Source organism: Gymnoscopelus braueri, assembly GCF_963280865.1.
Source record: "Gymnoscopelus braueri genome assembly, chromosome: 2".
Lineage (NCBI taxonomy): Eukaryota > Metazoa > Chordata > Actinopteri > Myctophiformes > Myctophidae > Gymnoscopelus > Gymnoscopelus braueri.
The window spans coordinates 41,393,161-41,410,739 of NC_137604.1; the positions used below are offsets into that span (position 1 = coordinate 41,393,161).

Sequence of the window (17,579 nt, forward strand, 5' to 3'; positions counted from 1 at the left end):
TTTCCATACAGGTAGTCTGCTACCTGAGTCCCTACTTGATAAGTTGATAACACATTCAATTCCAGACCAGATTGATAGTCAGTCAGCCAGCCAGCCAGCCAGCCAGTCAGCCAGCCAGCCAGTCAGTCAGTCAGTCAGTCAGTCAGTCAGCCAGCCAGCCAGCCAGCCAGCCAGCCAGTCTGCCAGCCAGTCAGTCAGCCATCCAGTCAGTCAGCCATCCAGTCAGTCTGCCAGCCAGCCAGCCATCCAGCCAGCCAGTCAGTCACCTACCTACCGTCCTACCTACCTGTGCCCAGGAGTCTCCACCTCCTCTCCCACCCTCCCTCTTCTCCCTGCCGCCCCCTGCCTGCTTGCAGTAGGAGGGTCCATGTGTGCACACCAGAATGACGTCGCGTTGACTGCAAGTCCCGACCGACTCCTTCGTTGTTTTTATTAGTCTTTTTTTTAATCTGTGGACCAGAATTAGCGATCGGCAACATCACGGTCACAATGCGAGATAATTCGCAAACTGTCACCCTATCGGCCGCTGTCGCGCGTTCTGTCAAAACAGCGTCTGTCTGTTGAGGATTACTACTGATATTATTACGCAGTAGACTTCTCTCTCTCTCTCTCTCTCTCTCTCTCTCTCCCTCTCTCTCTCTCTGTCTCTGAGCTGTCAAACTGAAACTAGTGGATTGATAATAGTAGATCTAGAAAGGCGTTCAGCGGAGGAGGATATTGTCGTGGAGGAGAAACAACTATATTGATGTCTTTTCCTCTCCTGTGGATTACTGCTGCCCAGCAACACAGCCAGCACCTGACAAATCTGAATGTCGTAATTAAGGTAAGGAAGGACAGAGTGCACGATTGTTACAATGTTTCCACTGCACAAGAATATCCAGGGAAAACATGATCCAAACTTGCAAGGAAGATTGTTAAAAGTGTCACACGGTTAATGACGTCCCATGTGCATGGGTTTACAGTTCGAAGCGGGACCTAAGTATTAACTTAAATTGATCAGTTTCAATTCTGTAAATAAATACAAATAATACAAAATATCCAAATGAGTCATATGTTGTCACCTGTCTTTAGCCTGCTATATGCCCTTCGATCGTAAAGGTTTTTATTTTATTTTGCCTGATTTCGAATAAATGATTAAAGTTTCCTCTTCCCACTGTATATGCTAGGCTACTTTAAATAGACCTCCCGTTTGTATAACTATGTTATACACAGTTATACAAACATATAAGTTTAGTGTTGTTATTACTAAAGCTGTGTGACGGTCATAAACAAAAGTCTGTGCATGTTATTTAGACTGCGCACCCTCCAGCTAAAATGTGGAGAAACATTCAGAGCAACGTTGCCAGATTTTGGGTTAGAAACAAGCAACCAGGGGTCTATGAAAACAAGCCCAAAGCCTACTAAACTAACTAGGCTAACTGAAAATAGCCGATCTACAAGCAGATGCGACACGTTGTGAGCTTGTAGATCTGCTATTTTCAAATAATTATTGAAGAAGATATGAAAAATGTGGAATATTTTCAAAAAATCTTGTATGGGGTCCCTCCCTGGCACAAATAAATATTAATTTGGGGGTCCTTGACATGCAAATGTTTGAGAACCACAGGTTTAAACAACATTAGGAAACAAGTCCAAACAAGCTAAAACTACCAATATTTACAAGCGACTTTACAGAAACACAAGCCCGCCCCAACGTCGCTTGTAATAAGCGGACATGGCAACACTCATCCAGAGCAAAAGGCGAGCTGCCTGCACGCCCTAATCTGTGACAGAACACACACCAATCACGGTTTAGGGAGCCATGTCAGAGGGGAGTGTGTGCGTGTGCGTGTGTCAGTGTCATCGCCTTGTTTGCATGTGTTTTTATAAGGCTACACACACTCACACGAGATATAAAGGTTATGCAGCAGATATGGTGTTATTATATGAAGCATGCAAACGTTATATTTAACCTAGATGACGATGCGAGCTCTTAGAATAGCGTATATTATGGACACGTAACGTAACAATGCCGTTGCAGTAAAAGTTGTCAGGGTTTTTCTTTAAACTCTTTTGCAAGTTGTGCGGTATAGATCGATCATCATCGGGGCGCTCAACTCAAACAACACTTCAAGTTATGTCGCAGCTATGTTGTGGCTGCTAAGGCAGTAACTATTGAGTGACGGGTGTGTCGGGCCAATGCGCGGTTCGTCTGATGATGACGTTGGTGGCGTCCAGTGTGTTTACTGACCAATAGGGACTCACGACGGGCGGGGACTTAGACCAAAAGCATGAAACTACGTCATGCGGATCCATTTAACCCCTTGTTGCGATGTGTTTGTTATCTGGGAACTTGTCACACTGTAACATCTTACACTGTAGAGATAAGGGGGAGAGAGAGGAAGTACAACTTCACTTTGAAGTTTTATGGACATTTAGCTGTACCTACAACAAGCTGGCCTACAACACTATTTATGAGTTTATCCACCACAATGTTTTTTCCCAAAAATATTTTAAGCAATTAACCACTTAAACCCCATATGGGTAACACGAGTCCCTCAGGGCTCAATACTAGTGTATTTTCTGTTTTCTGTCATTGTGGGGAAAGCTTTTGCTGAAAATAAGCTCAATGCCACACGCTGTGTCGTGTTGTGAGCTTGTCAATCTGCTATTTTTTTGCGGAAGTTTTACCCACAATACGGACTCATGGGTTTAAGTGGTTAATGGAATCTCTAGCTATTTATTACTTCACCTGAACATGGACATTTTGTTACTGATATGCCTATGCTTGCTGAACTGTTGCACTTGTCCCTCTATCCTTAATATAGGAATTGTAGGAAGATTCAAGTGTTGTTCTCTTTTCAGCCATCACAAATTATACGGAAAAAGTCTGTCTGGCAGTTACTACTACAACATAATAAATTGGTTTAACCGTATATGACATTTGAGAAATAATTTTCATTGGTATTAATGCAGAATAGAGGCGGGGCAGATGTACTATTCAATGGCTAATACAGTCAAAGGTCCAATTCCCATTAAAATTTCGCTTACACTGCAGCTTTTATTTAAGTCCATTTAAAATGTGTATTGATATCTATTAGATGTTCAGCCTACAGGCCCCACATACAATGCACTTTCCACTACACCAGTAAGGGTCAACTGTTGCCTATTTTGAACCATCACTCATTATGTGAATACCCAAATGTGTCATTTAACTCTAACACTTGGACATTTTATCTTGTCTTATTGACCAGGTGAATCAATGAGCCAACAATGGAGACCAAAAGATACCAGAGTTTCTTTGATGGAAATGACACAGAGAACAGATGGTCTCAGGTCCCTGGCACCATGGAGTACTGCTGCACCTCAGAGGATTCCAGTGTGACTGGCAACGATATACTCATGGACATCGTAAACGTTGGTTGCCCTGCTGCCGGAAGTCCCACGGCCGACAGCAAGGATGGCAACAACGCCCAGAAGAAGGAGCAGCCCGTTCTCCGGCTAAACCAGAACCAGCCTTTTGTTCTCCCACTCTTCAACAATTCCCTCCACTGCGGTCGCAAACAGGAAATGGACTCCAAGGAGCTTTCCAAAACTGTGGCTGAGTCCATGGGCCTGTACATGAATGCTGCCAGGGAGGCTGACTTCAGCTTTAGCCAGCACGGGGGCAGCAGCAGCCCGGTGAAGATGTACCCGCTGTGTGGACGGCCCCTAGAGGAGAACCAGTGTGCGTCCGCAAAGAGCCCCAAAGTGAAGCCGCCGGGGTACCAGCCCGGTGCCACACCCAGGGAATGCTCTGCAGGGACCCCAGTGAGCTCAGCCTCTGTGCTGGCCTCGTCTCTGTCCTGCAGCCCCAAAACATCCAGCTCCATCTCCAGCCCCGGAGGCAGCAACAATGTGGTGTCGTCCACCACCAGTCCCACCACGTGCTTCGGGCCATCCTGTTCGTCCATCAGCAGCCCAGTGAACCAGACTCCCTCTGTCTCGGCTCTGGCCCACATCCAGCGCAGGAATTCAGCAACATGTAGCCCCGTGGAGTCCAGCACGGTTGGCTCGCCACCTCTCACCAGCCCCCTCAACATTATGCGGTCCCCAATGTCAAGCCCTCAGAGCATGAGTAGCGTGAGGTCCCCGCCTTCCTGCAGTGCCACATGTAACATTAGGTCATCCGTCTCAAGCCCCATCGGTGGAAACGGCAACAACTGCAACAATGGCATGAGGCCCTCAATCTCCAGTCCGGCCACAGTGAACACTATGAACATCAGCAGTCCACAAAACCCCTCCTCTGGTGGGTTCCCTGTATCCAGTCCCGCCAGTGGACTGGGCCTGGTGCAGAATGACACCAACAGTCCAGAGGCGGCGGGCCTAACTAGGGACCAGGACTTCAAGAACTTTGAGTTCCCCAAGGTAGAGATGGTGGATGGAGAGGTGTTCAACGTGGGCGTGGACCAGATGGGGATGGTCAAGTACATCAAGAACGAGCCCGGAACTGACTACAGGAGCCACATGTGCCTGGGTTCCAACTCCAACAAATGCAACATGAGCGGCACACCCTTCATCACGCATATAAAGACGGAACCCAACAAGGATGAGGGCTGCATGAGTCAGCATCACTACAGCGCAGAGCAAACGCCCTCCCTGGGACTCTTCCCCGCATCCGAGACCACCTATTTGTCCTTGAGGAATAACATTGACGAGTACAGCCTCTCTGGTATCCTTGGACCCCCTATTTCCTCCATGAACGGCAACTACGAGCACGATGTGTTCCCCAACAATGTCCTGTCGAAAGGGGTCAAGCAGGAGCCCAACGATGGCAGCTATTACCAAGAGAACAACAGCATCCCCCCGTCGGCCATTGTTGGAGTTAATTCCGGTGGACACTCGTTCCATTACCAGATCGGAGCGCAAGGGACAATGTCTTTCTCACGGCACGACATGAGGGACCAGTCCAACCCTTTGTTCAATTTAATTTCCCCTGTAACAGCGTTAATGGAGTCTTGGAAATCACGGCCGGGCATGACACCGGGGTCGCTGGCAGCCAGAGGGGAGGGCTACCCAGGCCAGAGCTGCATCACAGACAACATGTCCAGGTAAGCATGTACATTATGTGTGTGTCCACACTAGCTGGCTAGTACAGTATGTCTCCGTCAAAGTTTTGCATTTGGGGAGCTGTGTTCCTTGTAGTCAATATTGCCTGTTAAACTTTATTCAAGGTAATACCTTACTTTCCTTCCTAAAGAGTGTTTGTGTCAGTACCTTTGAGAGGGTTTGTTTTGATTATACCAGATTGATTGTAGGGCCAAGTGTGTCTGAGTCAGACTCCACTTGCACAGGGGACTTGGGGCGTTTGCTCGGAGAAATTGCAAATAATAACAACAACAGCAGGGCTTGGGAAAGGCAGCGGGATGCTGGCCGGGGGAACAGGAACTGAGGGACCCAGTCCAGGGCATTGTTAAAGCACAAGAGCAGCATACGATCACATCATCTTTGCTACTATTTCCCTGTGCTCTACTGTAAGAGAGACTCACACACAGACAAAACACACACACACACACACGCACGCGCGCGCACACACAGGGAGAGGGAGAGAGTGAAAGAGGCAAAGTTTGCCTCTTATCAGGCGCCTTTGTATGCACAACAACTGAATTTATTGGTTTGTTATCGGGAGGTCCAGTTAGGACCTTGTAATGCAAATATCTGTTTTTATGGGCCGTGAGCCATTATAGGGCAGTGTCATAAATTATGAATGATTGATCACATACTTTTGTTGCCAAACTGATGGAATAAACAGTTGCCTTTTCGAGGGCGTCGAGCCAAAACAAAAACAAATGGGCCAAAGGGAGAGAAGAAAAATCTATAATGGCTGCCAGTCTGGTGAGGTAGAACTTTGACATAGTTGTTTGGCTTTGTCCTAGTTGCATGCGAGGGCTACAAGGCACTAAATTAGCATCAGCAGGATGAATAAAAGTAAATACCACGGTCATAAAATAGATCATGAATAACAGTAATGCTGCTGAAATTAAAGTATGTGAACCAGTTATATAATGTATCCCTGGGCAATGCCAGAGATCTTGTTTGTTTACAGTAAATCCAGAGATATTTTGATACTGTACTGTACTTTAGTGTGTGTGTGTGTGTGTGTGTGTGTGTGTGTGTGTGTGTGTGTGTGTGTGTGTGTGTGTGTGTGTGTGTGTGTGTCATGTTGAAATACCAGTGAGAAATGTCCATTGACAATGCCGAAATGCATGGCCATCATCTACTGTACGCCTTTATTGTACATCGGGGGACATTGTTAATTCGCATGATATTGCGTCACCTTTTTTACGAGCTCCCTCAGTGTAATAAGCACTAAACAAAGCCATAAAACACATCCTGCTCTTGAGCCCGGACTTCCAAAAACTTTGATAAGAGTCAGATGTTTGTCTTTGGAAAAGTACAGTATTATTATCCGCACATTTACTGAGATGTTGGCTCTCTGTATCTCATGGACTCCCTGATTTCTTAATGAGGCCGTGACCTGACCTGATCTAGTCCAGACTGTCATTATTTCTTCTAAAGAGAGTGGGCAGTCCACTCTGCTCCATAATTATTCTTTATTATAATGAACAGTAATGGAAAGCTAAAAGGGAGAGAGTGTATGGGAGGCACAGACGGAAGGCTGTGGTTCCATCCTTGGCCAGCAGGGTTTCACGTGGTAGCCCCTAAACTAAGGCTTCTTCATACTTGACCGTGTCGCACAAGAAAATGTACGTAATTTTGGTGCATTCTTTCAGTTTCAGTTGACATTTTTGTGAAACACATTTCTTTTTACTTAATGAAATTAAACGTATTAAACGTAACCCTAACACACACCATCGATGGACATCAGATCAGTCACTTGAAGTTGGCGTGGTGAGAGAGCAGAATGTTGCCAATGACATCACATGGAACTTCAAAGGTTGAAATTGCTCTGGATTACAATTTTGTATGATTGAACCAGAGGACTCGCCGTCCTCATTCATATAACTGACATCCGTTTGCCCTGCCTTTCCTGGTTGTCCATTTTTATCCCCTCTTAGGTTGTGTTGGCAAGTACTGAGACATTTCCATTGAACAACTTTCAACCTGGCGTTCCTATTTTAGGCATTTCATTGAACATGAAAACATTTTTTTTTTCATGTAACATTTTCAAAAATAATCACACATTTTCAAAAATTGTAAAAATTGCAGATCTACTGCTTGTAGATGGATTCGATTTTATTTATTTGCTGTTTTTCTATATTCTTAAACAGGTTTGAAAGTGTGTATATATATACATTTTATTTTTTTATTATTATTTTTTGAGTAGCCAATAATTCTTTACCCCCCTTTTCTTCCCAATTTAGTCGCGTTATGTCAATTAATCCCCCCCCCCCCCACACATTTCTGTGTTGTCACTGCTGTTGTATCCTTCTGACTCACCTGCCAGTGAGGAGCCCCCACCGGGAGGACGTAGGGCCTTACTTCTTACTTATTTACTCCTCCTGCCCAACACTCGTGCTGACAGGTGCCGCACCAGCAGGAGTCCGTGCAATGACTATTATCACCCGCCCCGCCTGGCTTCCCTCCTCCGAACACGGGCCAATTGTGTTCGCATAGAAGCACCGACAATGCCGCATGCAACACGGTGAATTCGAACCTCCGGGATAGTGGGCAGGGACTTTTACCACTGAGCCACACGAGTGCTGTGTGATTGAAAGTATTAAATAGGGCTAAAGTGGTTAATCTATAGCCATGATTGTGTATGTGCTGAAATAGCGTCATGTAGCCTGGTTATCATCCATGCTGAATTGAAATGGAAAAACACAGCTCCCTATCCTTGCTGGTCACTGTGAAACTAAGGTGCTTTGACTGATAATAGTAATGCTTTACGCGTGCTAATTGTTTTTAATTTCTTTGCTAATACTGTATGTGGTGCATCAAGACATTGGAGAAAGCTTCATACTGCCCCCTCCCTCAATTTGTGGCCTAGTTTGGCCACAGTCAGATGGAGTTATGCTGTGTCATGATTAACAAAGAATCAATTTGACTTTCACTGAGCTAGTTTATAGTAAGATTAATTATCCCCAGAGTGCGTGTACAACTTCATTCCTAAGTCCCCCTGGTTTCCTGGTTCCTAAATCAATAGTGGACTGCGTGGGATGGCTGTCCTAGTGAAATTCACTTTATTTTCGTACAAATGTGTGCGGCTAGCTTATGTGGATCTATTTGTGCTGTGCAGTATGCCTGTGGGTATACACTGCTATCCGGACTTCCAGAGTATGTATATATATTCCTATATATTCCTATCCATTTTGTTCAATTATTGTATGCTTTAGGGATGCCACCGATTATTCGAATTTTCGAATATTCGTTACAGTCTCCATAATCGAATATGATTTTAAAAATTCGATTTTAATAAAAAAAAATATATATATTTTTTTTAATTCTTTTTTTTTTTTTTTTTTTTTTTTAAGTTCTTTATGCCTTAGTTTCAATCAAAATATATGCTAATACTAATAATAGTAATATTATAGTCTTAATAATTGTAAATGGCCACAGTTTGTTTTACTGTAAAGTGGAGGAAGCCAGCTGCGCTGTCTGTGCAGACTCAGAGTGCTGCTGCAGCCACACACTCAGGGCCGGATTGGCCGTCGGAAGGACCGGGACTATTTTTTTTTTTTTTTAAATAATTGGGGGGGGGGGGGTTACGGTGCCGTCGAATAATCGAATAATATTCGCCAGGGCTGTCGAATATTCGAATTGGCTCAAGGTCAGATTGTGGCATCCCTAGTATGCTTTGTGAGTGTTTACTTAGACTACTGTCTACAAATTCACGTCTGTTAATGTCTCAGTTTTATATGTACGTTCTTGTGTGTGGGGCAGGTGTTTAAGTGTGCGTGCGTGTGTGCATGCCGTATTGTATACTCAGTCAAATCTGAAGTGTTAATTTAGCTCGTGAGTGTACAAATTGAACAAATGGACATTTAAGGGTCCATTTGGTTCTACTCGTACACTCCGAGTTAAATTATCACCCAAAATTTTACAGTGTAACAAGGAACGCAGTACTGATCGGAACGTTCGCTACCTTGGAGGCGACCCATATGGAGGGAGGCAAACCGATGCTGACGGGATCAGTACCCACCCGGGTCCTAATGAGATCCTGCTCAGACCTAATGTCACACAGCATGACAGGAGGAGGTGGGCTGCATGGCAGCCAGCCAGCGTGCCATACACATAACAGACATACATCTATACACAGACCCACACAAGACAGACACAGACATATATAGACATACGGACGGGTGACAAATGAAAGAAAAACCAACATAAAGTGTCTTAGCAAGGTGTTGGGCCACCATGAGCCACCAGAACAGCTTCGATGTGCCTTGGCATAGATTGTCTCTGGAACTCTGCTGGAGGGATGGAACACCATTCTAACCAGATATATTCTTTCAATTGGTGTTTTGATGATGGTGGTGGGAGAGCTCCATCTAAAGTCCCTTACACACAGAGACCGATGAAATTTGTATTGGTCAATCAGTTCTTAACACCAAACAAATGCAGGAATTGAACTGGGTTAGATTTTAAAAACTACACATCGTCAGACGGCAATTTCGGAGTAGCATATCAGTTTCCGTTTTTCTTGCGAAGTAATCAGACTCAGGGGCTTAATGCGTAGTTCAAAGATCTGCTATAGGTGTCCAACTGTATTGAGATCTGGTGAGTGTGAAGGCCATAGCTTTTGATTCACATAATGTTCATACTCCTCAAACAATTCTGTTACCCCCGCACCCTGTGGATAAGGCATTGTCATCCTGGAAGAGACCACTCCCATCAGGAGAGAGTCATACACAGTCACACGCACACACAACCCTACACAATCTATATAAATTCATATTATGTACCGTGACTAAAGTTTAATTCTCAGAGCATACTGCTTACTTAGAGTCTCCTATTACAGCACTACCACCGTATTGATTGAATTAGACATATAGACTCATTCTACGCTGTCCATTGTCAGTGACACAGCTCATGGCCACACAGCAAAGTCCCTATCTGGACTCTAAACAAGAAGGTTGGTGTGGTGCTGTTGAGATTTAGACTTTCACGTAACAAAGGAAAAATCAAAGAAGCAAAATCACATCTTTTTTCTAAGCCGTGGACAGTGAAAAATCCCTGCATTCTTTTTTCTCTCACCATGGTGCCTTTTGAAAGTGCTTTTAATTAAAAATGGCTTCTCATCACAGCAGTCTGGATTACTTTGGTCTAAAAGTGTTTTAACTCACCCAAAAAAAAGGAGAAAAAAGAGCGAGGGAGAGTGAAAGAGAGAGAGAGTGAGGGGAGAAAAAAAATCTGAATTTGTCCTAACCACAAACACAGTATTTTTGTCACGGTTTGGCTCCGATTTAATTCTTAGACAAAACAGGTGGCCGACAGTGTGCATTCTGCATGATTATTAGAGCTTTAAATGCAGAGGCTGACTCTTCCTTGGTTTTATCTCGAAAATATGAAATAAACATTAAGTTTAAGCTTCTTTTGTAAGTATTCACTATGTAGAGGATGCAAAAGCATTGCACACACATTTGTATTCACGTCCATTATGGAGGAATATGTTTTATACAGATTTCTGTGCATAATATACAAAGAAATGCCAACTTAGCCATGGTAATATGAAAATTATCATAGAGTGACCTACATTAGTGTGCTGGATTATGTTTGCTTTCTGCTCAAATCTCCAAATCTCTTTTAAACCTATTTGGGGTATTGAGAGCTGGTTGACAGAGAAATGTTGTACCAAATGAAATTTTCTTTAAAACTTGACCTAATAAATTCAAAGCGAAACATCACACCCAGGAAAGTGCCGTTTTTCTTTTCATACAGATATAATTTCTGTTAATAGCTCACATTCCAGTGTTTCCGAGCTCGTGGCAGTAGCAGAACCATACAGCAACGGAGTGACATTTTCATTGCCTTTTTTTCCTCGCTCGGAGCCAGCATAGCTCCAGCTCTGTGAAACGGCCCTTCGAAGAGGAAGCCCCGGATTTTGAGCAAGGAGAATGGTTTGCCCTGGACCCTGGCCAACTCCCAATGTTCTTCAGAGGGATGAAAAGGCATACTCCTGAGAGAACACTAATAAGGCTTTAATTGTATGTTCTTCCACTAAATTAATGGATGGAAATGATTTGATTAATTCAGACACTGCTGGATACTAATATCCAATTAAATCCCATCACCAGCCGCGCGCTGGGGCTCCCAGTGCATTGTGGGTTACTGACAATAAGGCGGGCTACGGCTTGTTTGAGATGTGGAAATGGGAACCCAGGGCTCAGGTGTCTGCACCTGTGTGGCAGATGAAAGCTCTGTCCGAAAGCTTTACCGTTAGAAATTGATGATGCATACAATTCTATAAATTGTGTGCCAATAATGTTTTCATATACAGTATAACTCAAATAATATGGTACTTACCATCCCATAAAAAATCTATTAAATTCAGGCATCCAATCGCAGTGGCATGTTCTTGTTTTTTCATGAATCGTCGGCAATCATAATACTTTGGGGAGCCAGGTAAATTCAGTTCAAGTCAATAATCTCCAGGGGAATGTGCTGAGAAAGTAGCTCTCATACAGCATATGTGTGTCGTATGCATGAGGACCAAAAAATGGTATAGAATGAGTTAGGGCTGAACGATTTTGGGAAAAAATCTAATTGCGATTTTTCTGACTGATATTGCGATTGCGATTTGATTGCGATTTTTTCTTTAAAAAAAAAATCTTACTTTTTTTTTTAAAGTCAAGCTTCAGTTTAGTATTCACTGTGTACGTTTAAAAAGTAATTGGAAGTAATGGAACATTACCAAATGGCATACCATTTATTTACTGTTCTAGATTCTAATAAATAAGGATGAGAACTAAAAGATATGAATTGCTTCATTGCTTCCAACATGTATCTTCCAAGTACTTTTTTTCCCCATGTATATATTTAAACATTTAGCTGGAATAGAAATAGCTTATTTTTGTAAACAACCCAACATTGAACTTGTTAATTCATTAACTTATGGCTCAAGAAGAGAAGCTTTTTCTGAAATGAAGTTCAATAAATAAAAATAAAATTTAAATTAAACAAATACCGGTAATTACCATTTTGTGTAAACAATTCACAGCAGTGAAATAAGTAGGTCTTTCACTTATGGCTCCAGAAGCATATTTACTGATATCCAGTATTTAGCTTATGTAGATTAACATTCAACTAAAATGTAACACTTTTTTGTCTCACAAGGCAAAGTCCTCTCCTACTGTACATTGTATTACTACTACTCCTTGGAAGTGAAAAACTCAGAATACATAACGCAGTGGTGGAAAGTAACTAAGTACATTTACTTAAGTACTGTACTTAAGTACAATTTTGAGGTATTTGTACTTTACTTGAGTATTTCTAATTTCCAATACTTTAACTTCTACTCCACTACATCTCAGAGGCAAATATTGTACTTTTACTCCACTACAATTATTTGAAAACTTTAGTGACTAGTTACAGATATAAATTATAATATTATAAAACCTACATTAACCACTTTAGCCCTATTTTATACCTAGGTAATTTGAAAATAGCTCACAACGCGCCACGATGCGACGCGTTGTGAGCTTGTAGATCTGCTATTTTCAAACATTAGTACTTTTACTTTTGGTACTTTAAGTACATTTTGATACCAATACTTTTGTAGGCCTACTTTTATTCAAGTCAATTTTGAATTTGGGACTTTTACTTGTAACAGAGTACTTCTACAGTATTGTTGTTCTGCAGTATTGATACTTTTATTTAAGTAAAACATTTGAGTACTTTTTCCACCACTGTACATAAGTGACAAAGATACAGTTCATAGTCGCTTCTTTTGGGCTTGTTTTCATAGACAGGGTTGCTTATTTCTCTCACAAAACCTGGCAACACTAACCAGGAAGTGCTTTGCATCGTATTGTTTACATTGAATCTCAGCATCCAACAGTAATAGTTTAATAATGATGGGAAAAATATAAGTTACACTTACAGAAACAAACATAGGAGCAACACTACTACTACACTACTTGTGTCGCACCGAAAATAATGTTTTACCGCTACGCGCGGCATCGGGGACTTAAGTTGCGCAACACGGCCGTTCGACAAACTTTAAATACTCGCAGCCGACGGCGAGGGACCTAACTATGAGAGGGACAGAGTGAGAGAGAGAGGGGGCTCGCTGCCCTCTCGCTCCCTGTAGAGAGAGGCAGCCACTCTGGAGAGAAGGAGACAAGTCCCGCGGGTGCTCTGGGATTAATATTAATATTAAAATTATTAATTATGATAAAATAAAAATTAAAAAAATCGCGGCCTTTGCGATTAGCTAATCGCGTGGTTTCAAATTGCGATTTCGGTTTGAAAACGATTAATCGTTCAGCCTTAGAATGAGTGCATCCAGTTTGAGGACTGCCTGAAACTATAGCTCTATCTGTGTGGCAGATCTTCCCCCAAGTCTGTCATGAGTCGTGAAGTATCCAAGACCAGACCCTGCTGTCATGGAGTAGAAATAATGGGATGAGCTCCAAAGTACATTCCCACTTTAGAGCATTCAGATGCTCTCTCACCCAGAATGACTTGCAATGAGTGAGCAGTTACTGTTTCAGTATCTTTACTATCTTAACTCCAGATAGCTTTGACAGAACACAAGGCTTTTAAAAGCCATGAGGCTCTGTGATGCTCTAATTTTGGGATGGTTGCTCTCACCAGAAACCTGTAGACATCTCAATGGAGTATCTGAAGTAAGGTAGATTTAATGTAATAATGTCATTTCTGCAGGAGAGCCTTAGATACACACAGGGCAATGCCATTTTTTTCTCCTGTGCACTGTTATGAACCTGCAGGTCGGAGCGATAAATCGAATCTAGCGGATTAAAGACTAGGCTGCTGTAAGTTTGTAGATTACCGTAGTTCAGGACAGGAAACAATATTTTCTGATTTATAAACAGGAAAACTCTGTCGGACACCTCGGACAACCTCTATAGCATTGGTTCTCAAAGTGGGGTCCTTGGGGGGTGGGGGGTCCCCAGCTAAAGTAGTTAATACAGCATCACAATAATTTTAACAACTTTATCCATGTCTATGTTGGCTATTCAAAAATAGCAGATCTACAAGCTCAAAGCATGTCACCTGCAATTTTTTAAAAATGGGTGGTCCCTGGCACAAAAGGTTTTCAGATGGGGGTTCGCGGCCAAATACATATAATTTTGGGGGTCCTTGACATGAAAAAGTTTGAGAACCACTGCTCTATAGTAACAGTAATTAAAAGTGAGGAATGCTGTGATGGCGGTGGTACAAAATGTTGATCAGTACAGAATTGGTATTTGGTCGCATGAAGCAGGCTCTGTATGCAAGGTGACATGAATTGGGGTGTAAAAATAATAAACTCCCACAGGGTAAAACTCTGAACTTGTACAAGTCCAATATGACAAATTGTTCACAATACATTTGTAATTACATTACTGAGCTGCCTGTCCCTAGCTGTTATGAGTGGGGAAGAGGCTTTGGATATAGTTGCAGATGGAGTCATGGTCACACGTTTATAATGCACTATGTACATTTTGTGAATGTCTCTATAATACTATAGAGACAGTGTAAAATTCTGTAAGTCCAGGCCCTTATAGTGACTTGTAGCCACATAGGCTTTTTTTGTATGAACATAGAAAGCAACATAAAATTCCTGATATGTGAGAATATACTTGGCCAATAATGTGATTCTGTTTCAGATTCTGGTCAGGAATCAGTCAATTCCACACAGATCCAGTCTGAACTGAGTCCAGACCTTATTTGAGATGCAGCGGATCCATTGCACACTTGCTCTCGTCCCTTTTCTGGCCGCTGTGTGGAGGAGAGTGCAGGATAATAAATGTGCTCTCACCTTTAGGTTCTAGCACTTTGCTCAAGACTACTCAAGAATGGATTCTGAGCACAATTCCTAATGTGCTTGAGTCCTTCTGAGGGTGTGTCAAGGTCGACGCTGACTGGTTAGACTGGGTTGGAGTTATGACAACAATGACACCAATCACATTACATTTACTAGTACTTAATGGTTTAAATGCTTAGACAATTTAAAACAAACTAAACACAAAACAGTGAGACAATGATTTCCTTTTTGCTATACAGTGGCACCAGATTAGTGGGGCCTATAACTTGAAATGCCTCAATCACTACTAGTACTAGACGGCTAGAATATTCCCAGTGGCCTAAAACAGGACCCCTCAAACGTGCAGCAGTAGTAATCCAGCAAGAGCATGAAAAAAAATGGCTACATCTGCAGCATAAATTAGTTTTTGCTTGCCGAACAGTTCTGTTTCGAATTTTCAGAAATGCTTTGCCTGGCTATTCCCAGAGCTCCACCACCGAGAAATTGAGAATTGGTTGTCAGGAGCTCACCGCCTCTCACTGAGGGACGCCAACTAAGTCAGACTACCTCAAACTGCATATGCCCAGCGACCACACATTTTGACACATTTTGTCCAATTATCCTTAGCAGACAAAATTTGGCCTTTAACAGCTTCATCATAAAATAGATAAGGGTATTATTATGACCCCAAGGTGTGAAATGAATCTTCATAAATCAATCAGCTTCTTCACTTTGGTAAAGTATCACAAAAGGCTGTGTTTAGGCCTTATCTTTTAAAAGGTGAGAAGATACCGTGTGGCCTAATTATTTGAGGCTATTGTTGTACAGTAGATAAAATGTGATACTATTCCCCTTGATCGCTCTACCTCCATCTCTCTCTTCACACACACACACACACACACACACACACACACACACACACACACACACACACACACACACACACACACACACACACACACACACACACACACACACACACACATATGCATGTGCACTCGCATGCGCACACACACACACACACAAACCACACACACAATGCACCGTCAACAGCACCACATTCTGGACTGGACTTGACATCCCAATAAAAGTGTGGCTATAGCTGGCTGCTATTGGCCGGGGCTGCAGGGATTTGAATGCTTGTGAGGTCTTGTCCTCATGTGAACCTCTTCCTGAAACACACTGTCTGAGGACAGTGAGCCAAATTTCCGCTGAGCGAGTCCAGTAGGCTGCCATCTACCCTCTGTTACCTACTGCTGACATACCGAGGCGGTCCTGGCCCTCATGTCCTTTAGGGTCATTAACAGGGCCGCTGAATTGGGCCGAAACTTGATACCGGGACCATAACAAAGCATAGTGGATGCCCGTGTTTGAGTGATGAATGCCCGGATTATTGTATTTTTTTTTTTTTCGTGTAAAATTGGTGAATGGCTCGCTTTTGTGCACCTGGTGCTTTTGTTTATCGAGCACGCAAGCAGCTCACAAAGGTGAGTGATATCTTGTTGTAGGGTGAATTAATGACACGTTCAGTACATTGACACTCTGGAATTGATGAATTTCCTGCTCATCAAATTACAAATTACATGCCATAAATCTGCCAGAAGAAGCAACTGTATGCGTATTCCTGCTCTTGTGCACCAAGAGACGCTTATGTTTGTGGAGTTAAATGTGAGTGAATGCCTAATTCATGGTTTGAGCATTATTCATCGGGGGCTATAAAAAGCAATGAATTTCTTTTGCAGAGGAGAAGTGCGGAGAGGCCTTCTTTTGCTTCTCTAGCCGTCTCTCTGTCTCTCTCTCTCTCTCTCTCTCTCTCTCTCTGCGCAACATTGACTGCTTTGCATTGCATTCTGATTGCTTGAATGAACAAACAAAGCATGGCTCGATCATCCATGTTTAATTGAAGTTTGCTCAAGTATTCATCCCAAGTGAGTAAGACCCCAGTGTTTGTCTTGCCAGTTCATCTGTAGAAAGGAACGCAAAAACGGGGGTTTGAACTGAAGTCTGAGCACTTTTACACAAGACCCTCTCCCTCATCTCCTCATTATAGTGGCGCAAACACACATACATACCACAGTGGTACCAGAACAAATGTATACATTACTAATGTTATTATACCATTATTAATGCATACAGTATAACTGTACGCATTACATTTTAAATTTTTAACCCATGAAGACCCCGTGTATTTGGCCGCGGACCGCCCCATCTGATTTGTGCCCCCATCTGTTTTGTGCCAGGGACCCCCAGAATAGAAGAATTGTGTTAGAAAAATATCTAAATTTTCAGCGTACAAAATTTTTCAAACACTTGAAAAATTGCAGATTTACAAGCTCGCATCGCGGCACGAAGTGACACACTGTGAGCTTGTAGATCTGCTATGTTTGAATAGCCAACGCTAAAATCTAAATTGACACAGATGCTTTCCCGGTTTGAATGATAACTAAAAAATGCCAGAATTAAGCAGAAAGTGCCACAATACTGTATATTAGAAGGATTTATCCATCCCGAACACTTTGTACACTATTATAAGTAAGTCTATTTTAGAACCCTGAAAGCTAATACTAATGGTGCCATGTTGACTTATCTTATTTAAGAATGTTATTAAATGCAATACAAACTTTTTAAATGATTGGTTTCCAAGTGAAGAGCTATTTTCCTTTTCAATGCTTGAACTGGCACTGATTAA

The 17,579-nt window shown here is 42.5% G+C and overlaps 1 protein-coding gene across 3 annotated transcripts in view; it reads left to right on the plus strand.

Annotated features, from left to right (window-relative positions):
• The first annotated feature begins 379 nt into the window (after positions 1-379).
• Positions 380-17,579, plus strand: part of nr3c2 (nuclear receptor subfamily 3, group C, member 2) — a 121,739-nt gene continuing 104,539 nt past the window's right edge. For all 3 annotated transcript variants that reach the window (XR_013932262.1, XM_080416363.1, XM_080416364.1), the window contains exons 1-2: positions 380-823; positions 3,234-5,069. Coding sequence is in view for 2 of the 3 variants with exons in the window: in XM_080416363.1 (XP_080272489.1) it covers positions 3,253-5,069 (1,817 nt within the window). In the remaining variant the exon portion in view is untranslated. The remainder of the gene's footprint in view (positions 824-3,233; positions 5,070-17,579) is intronic.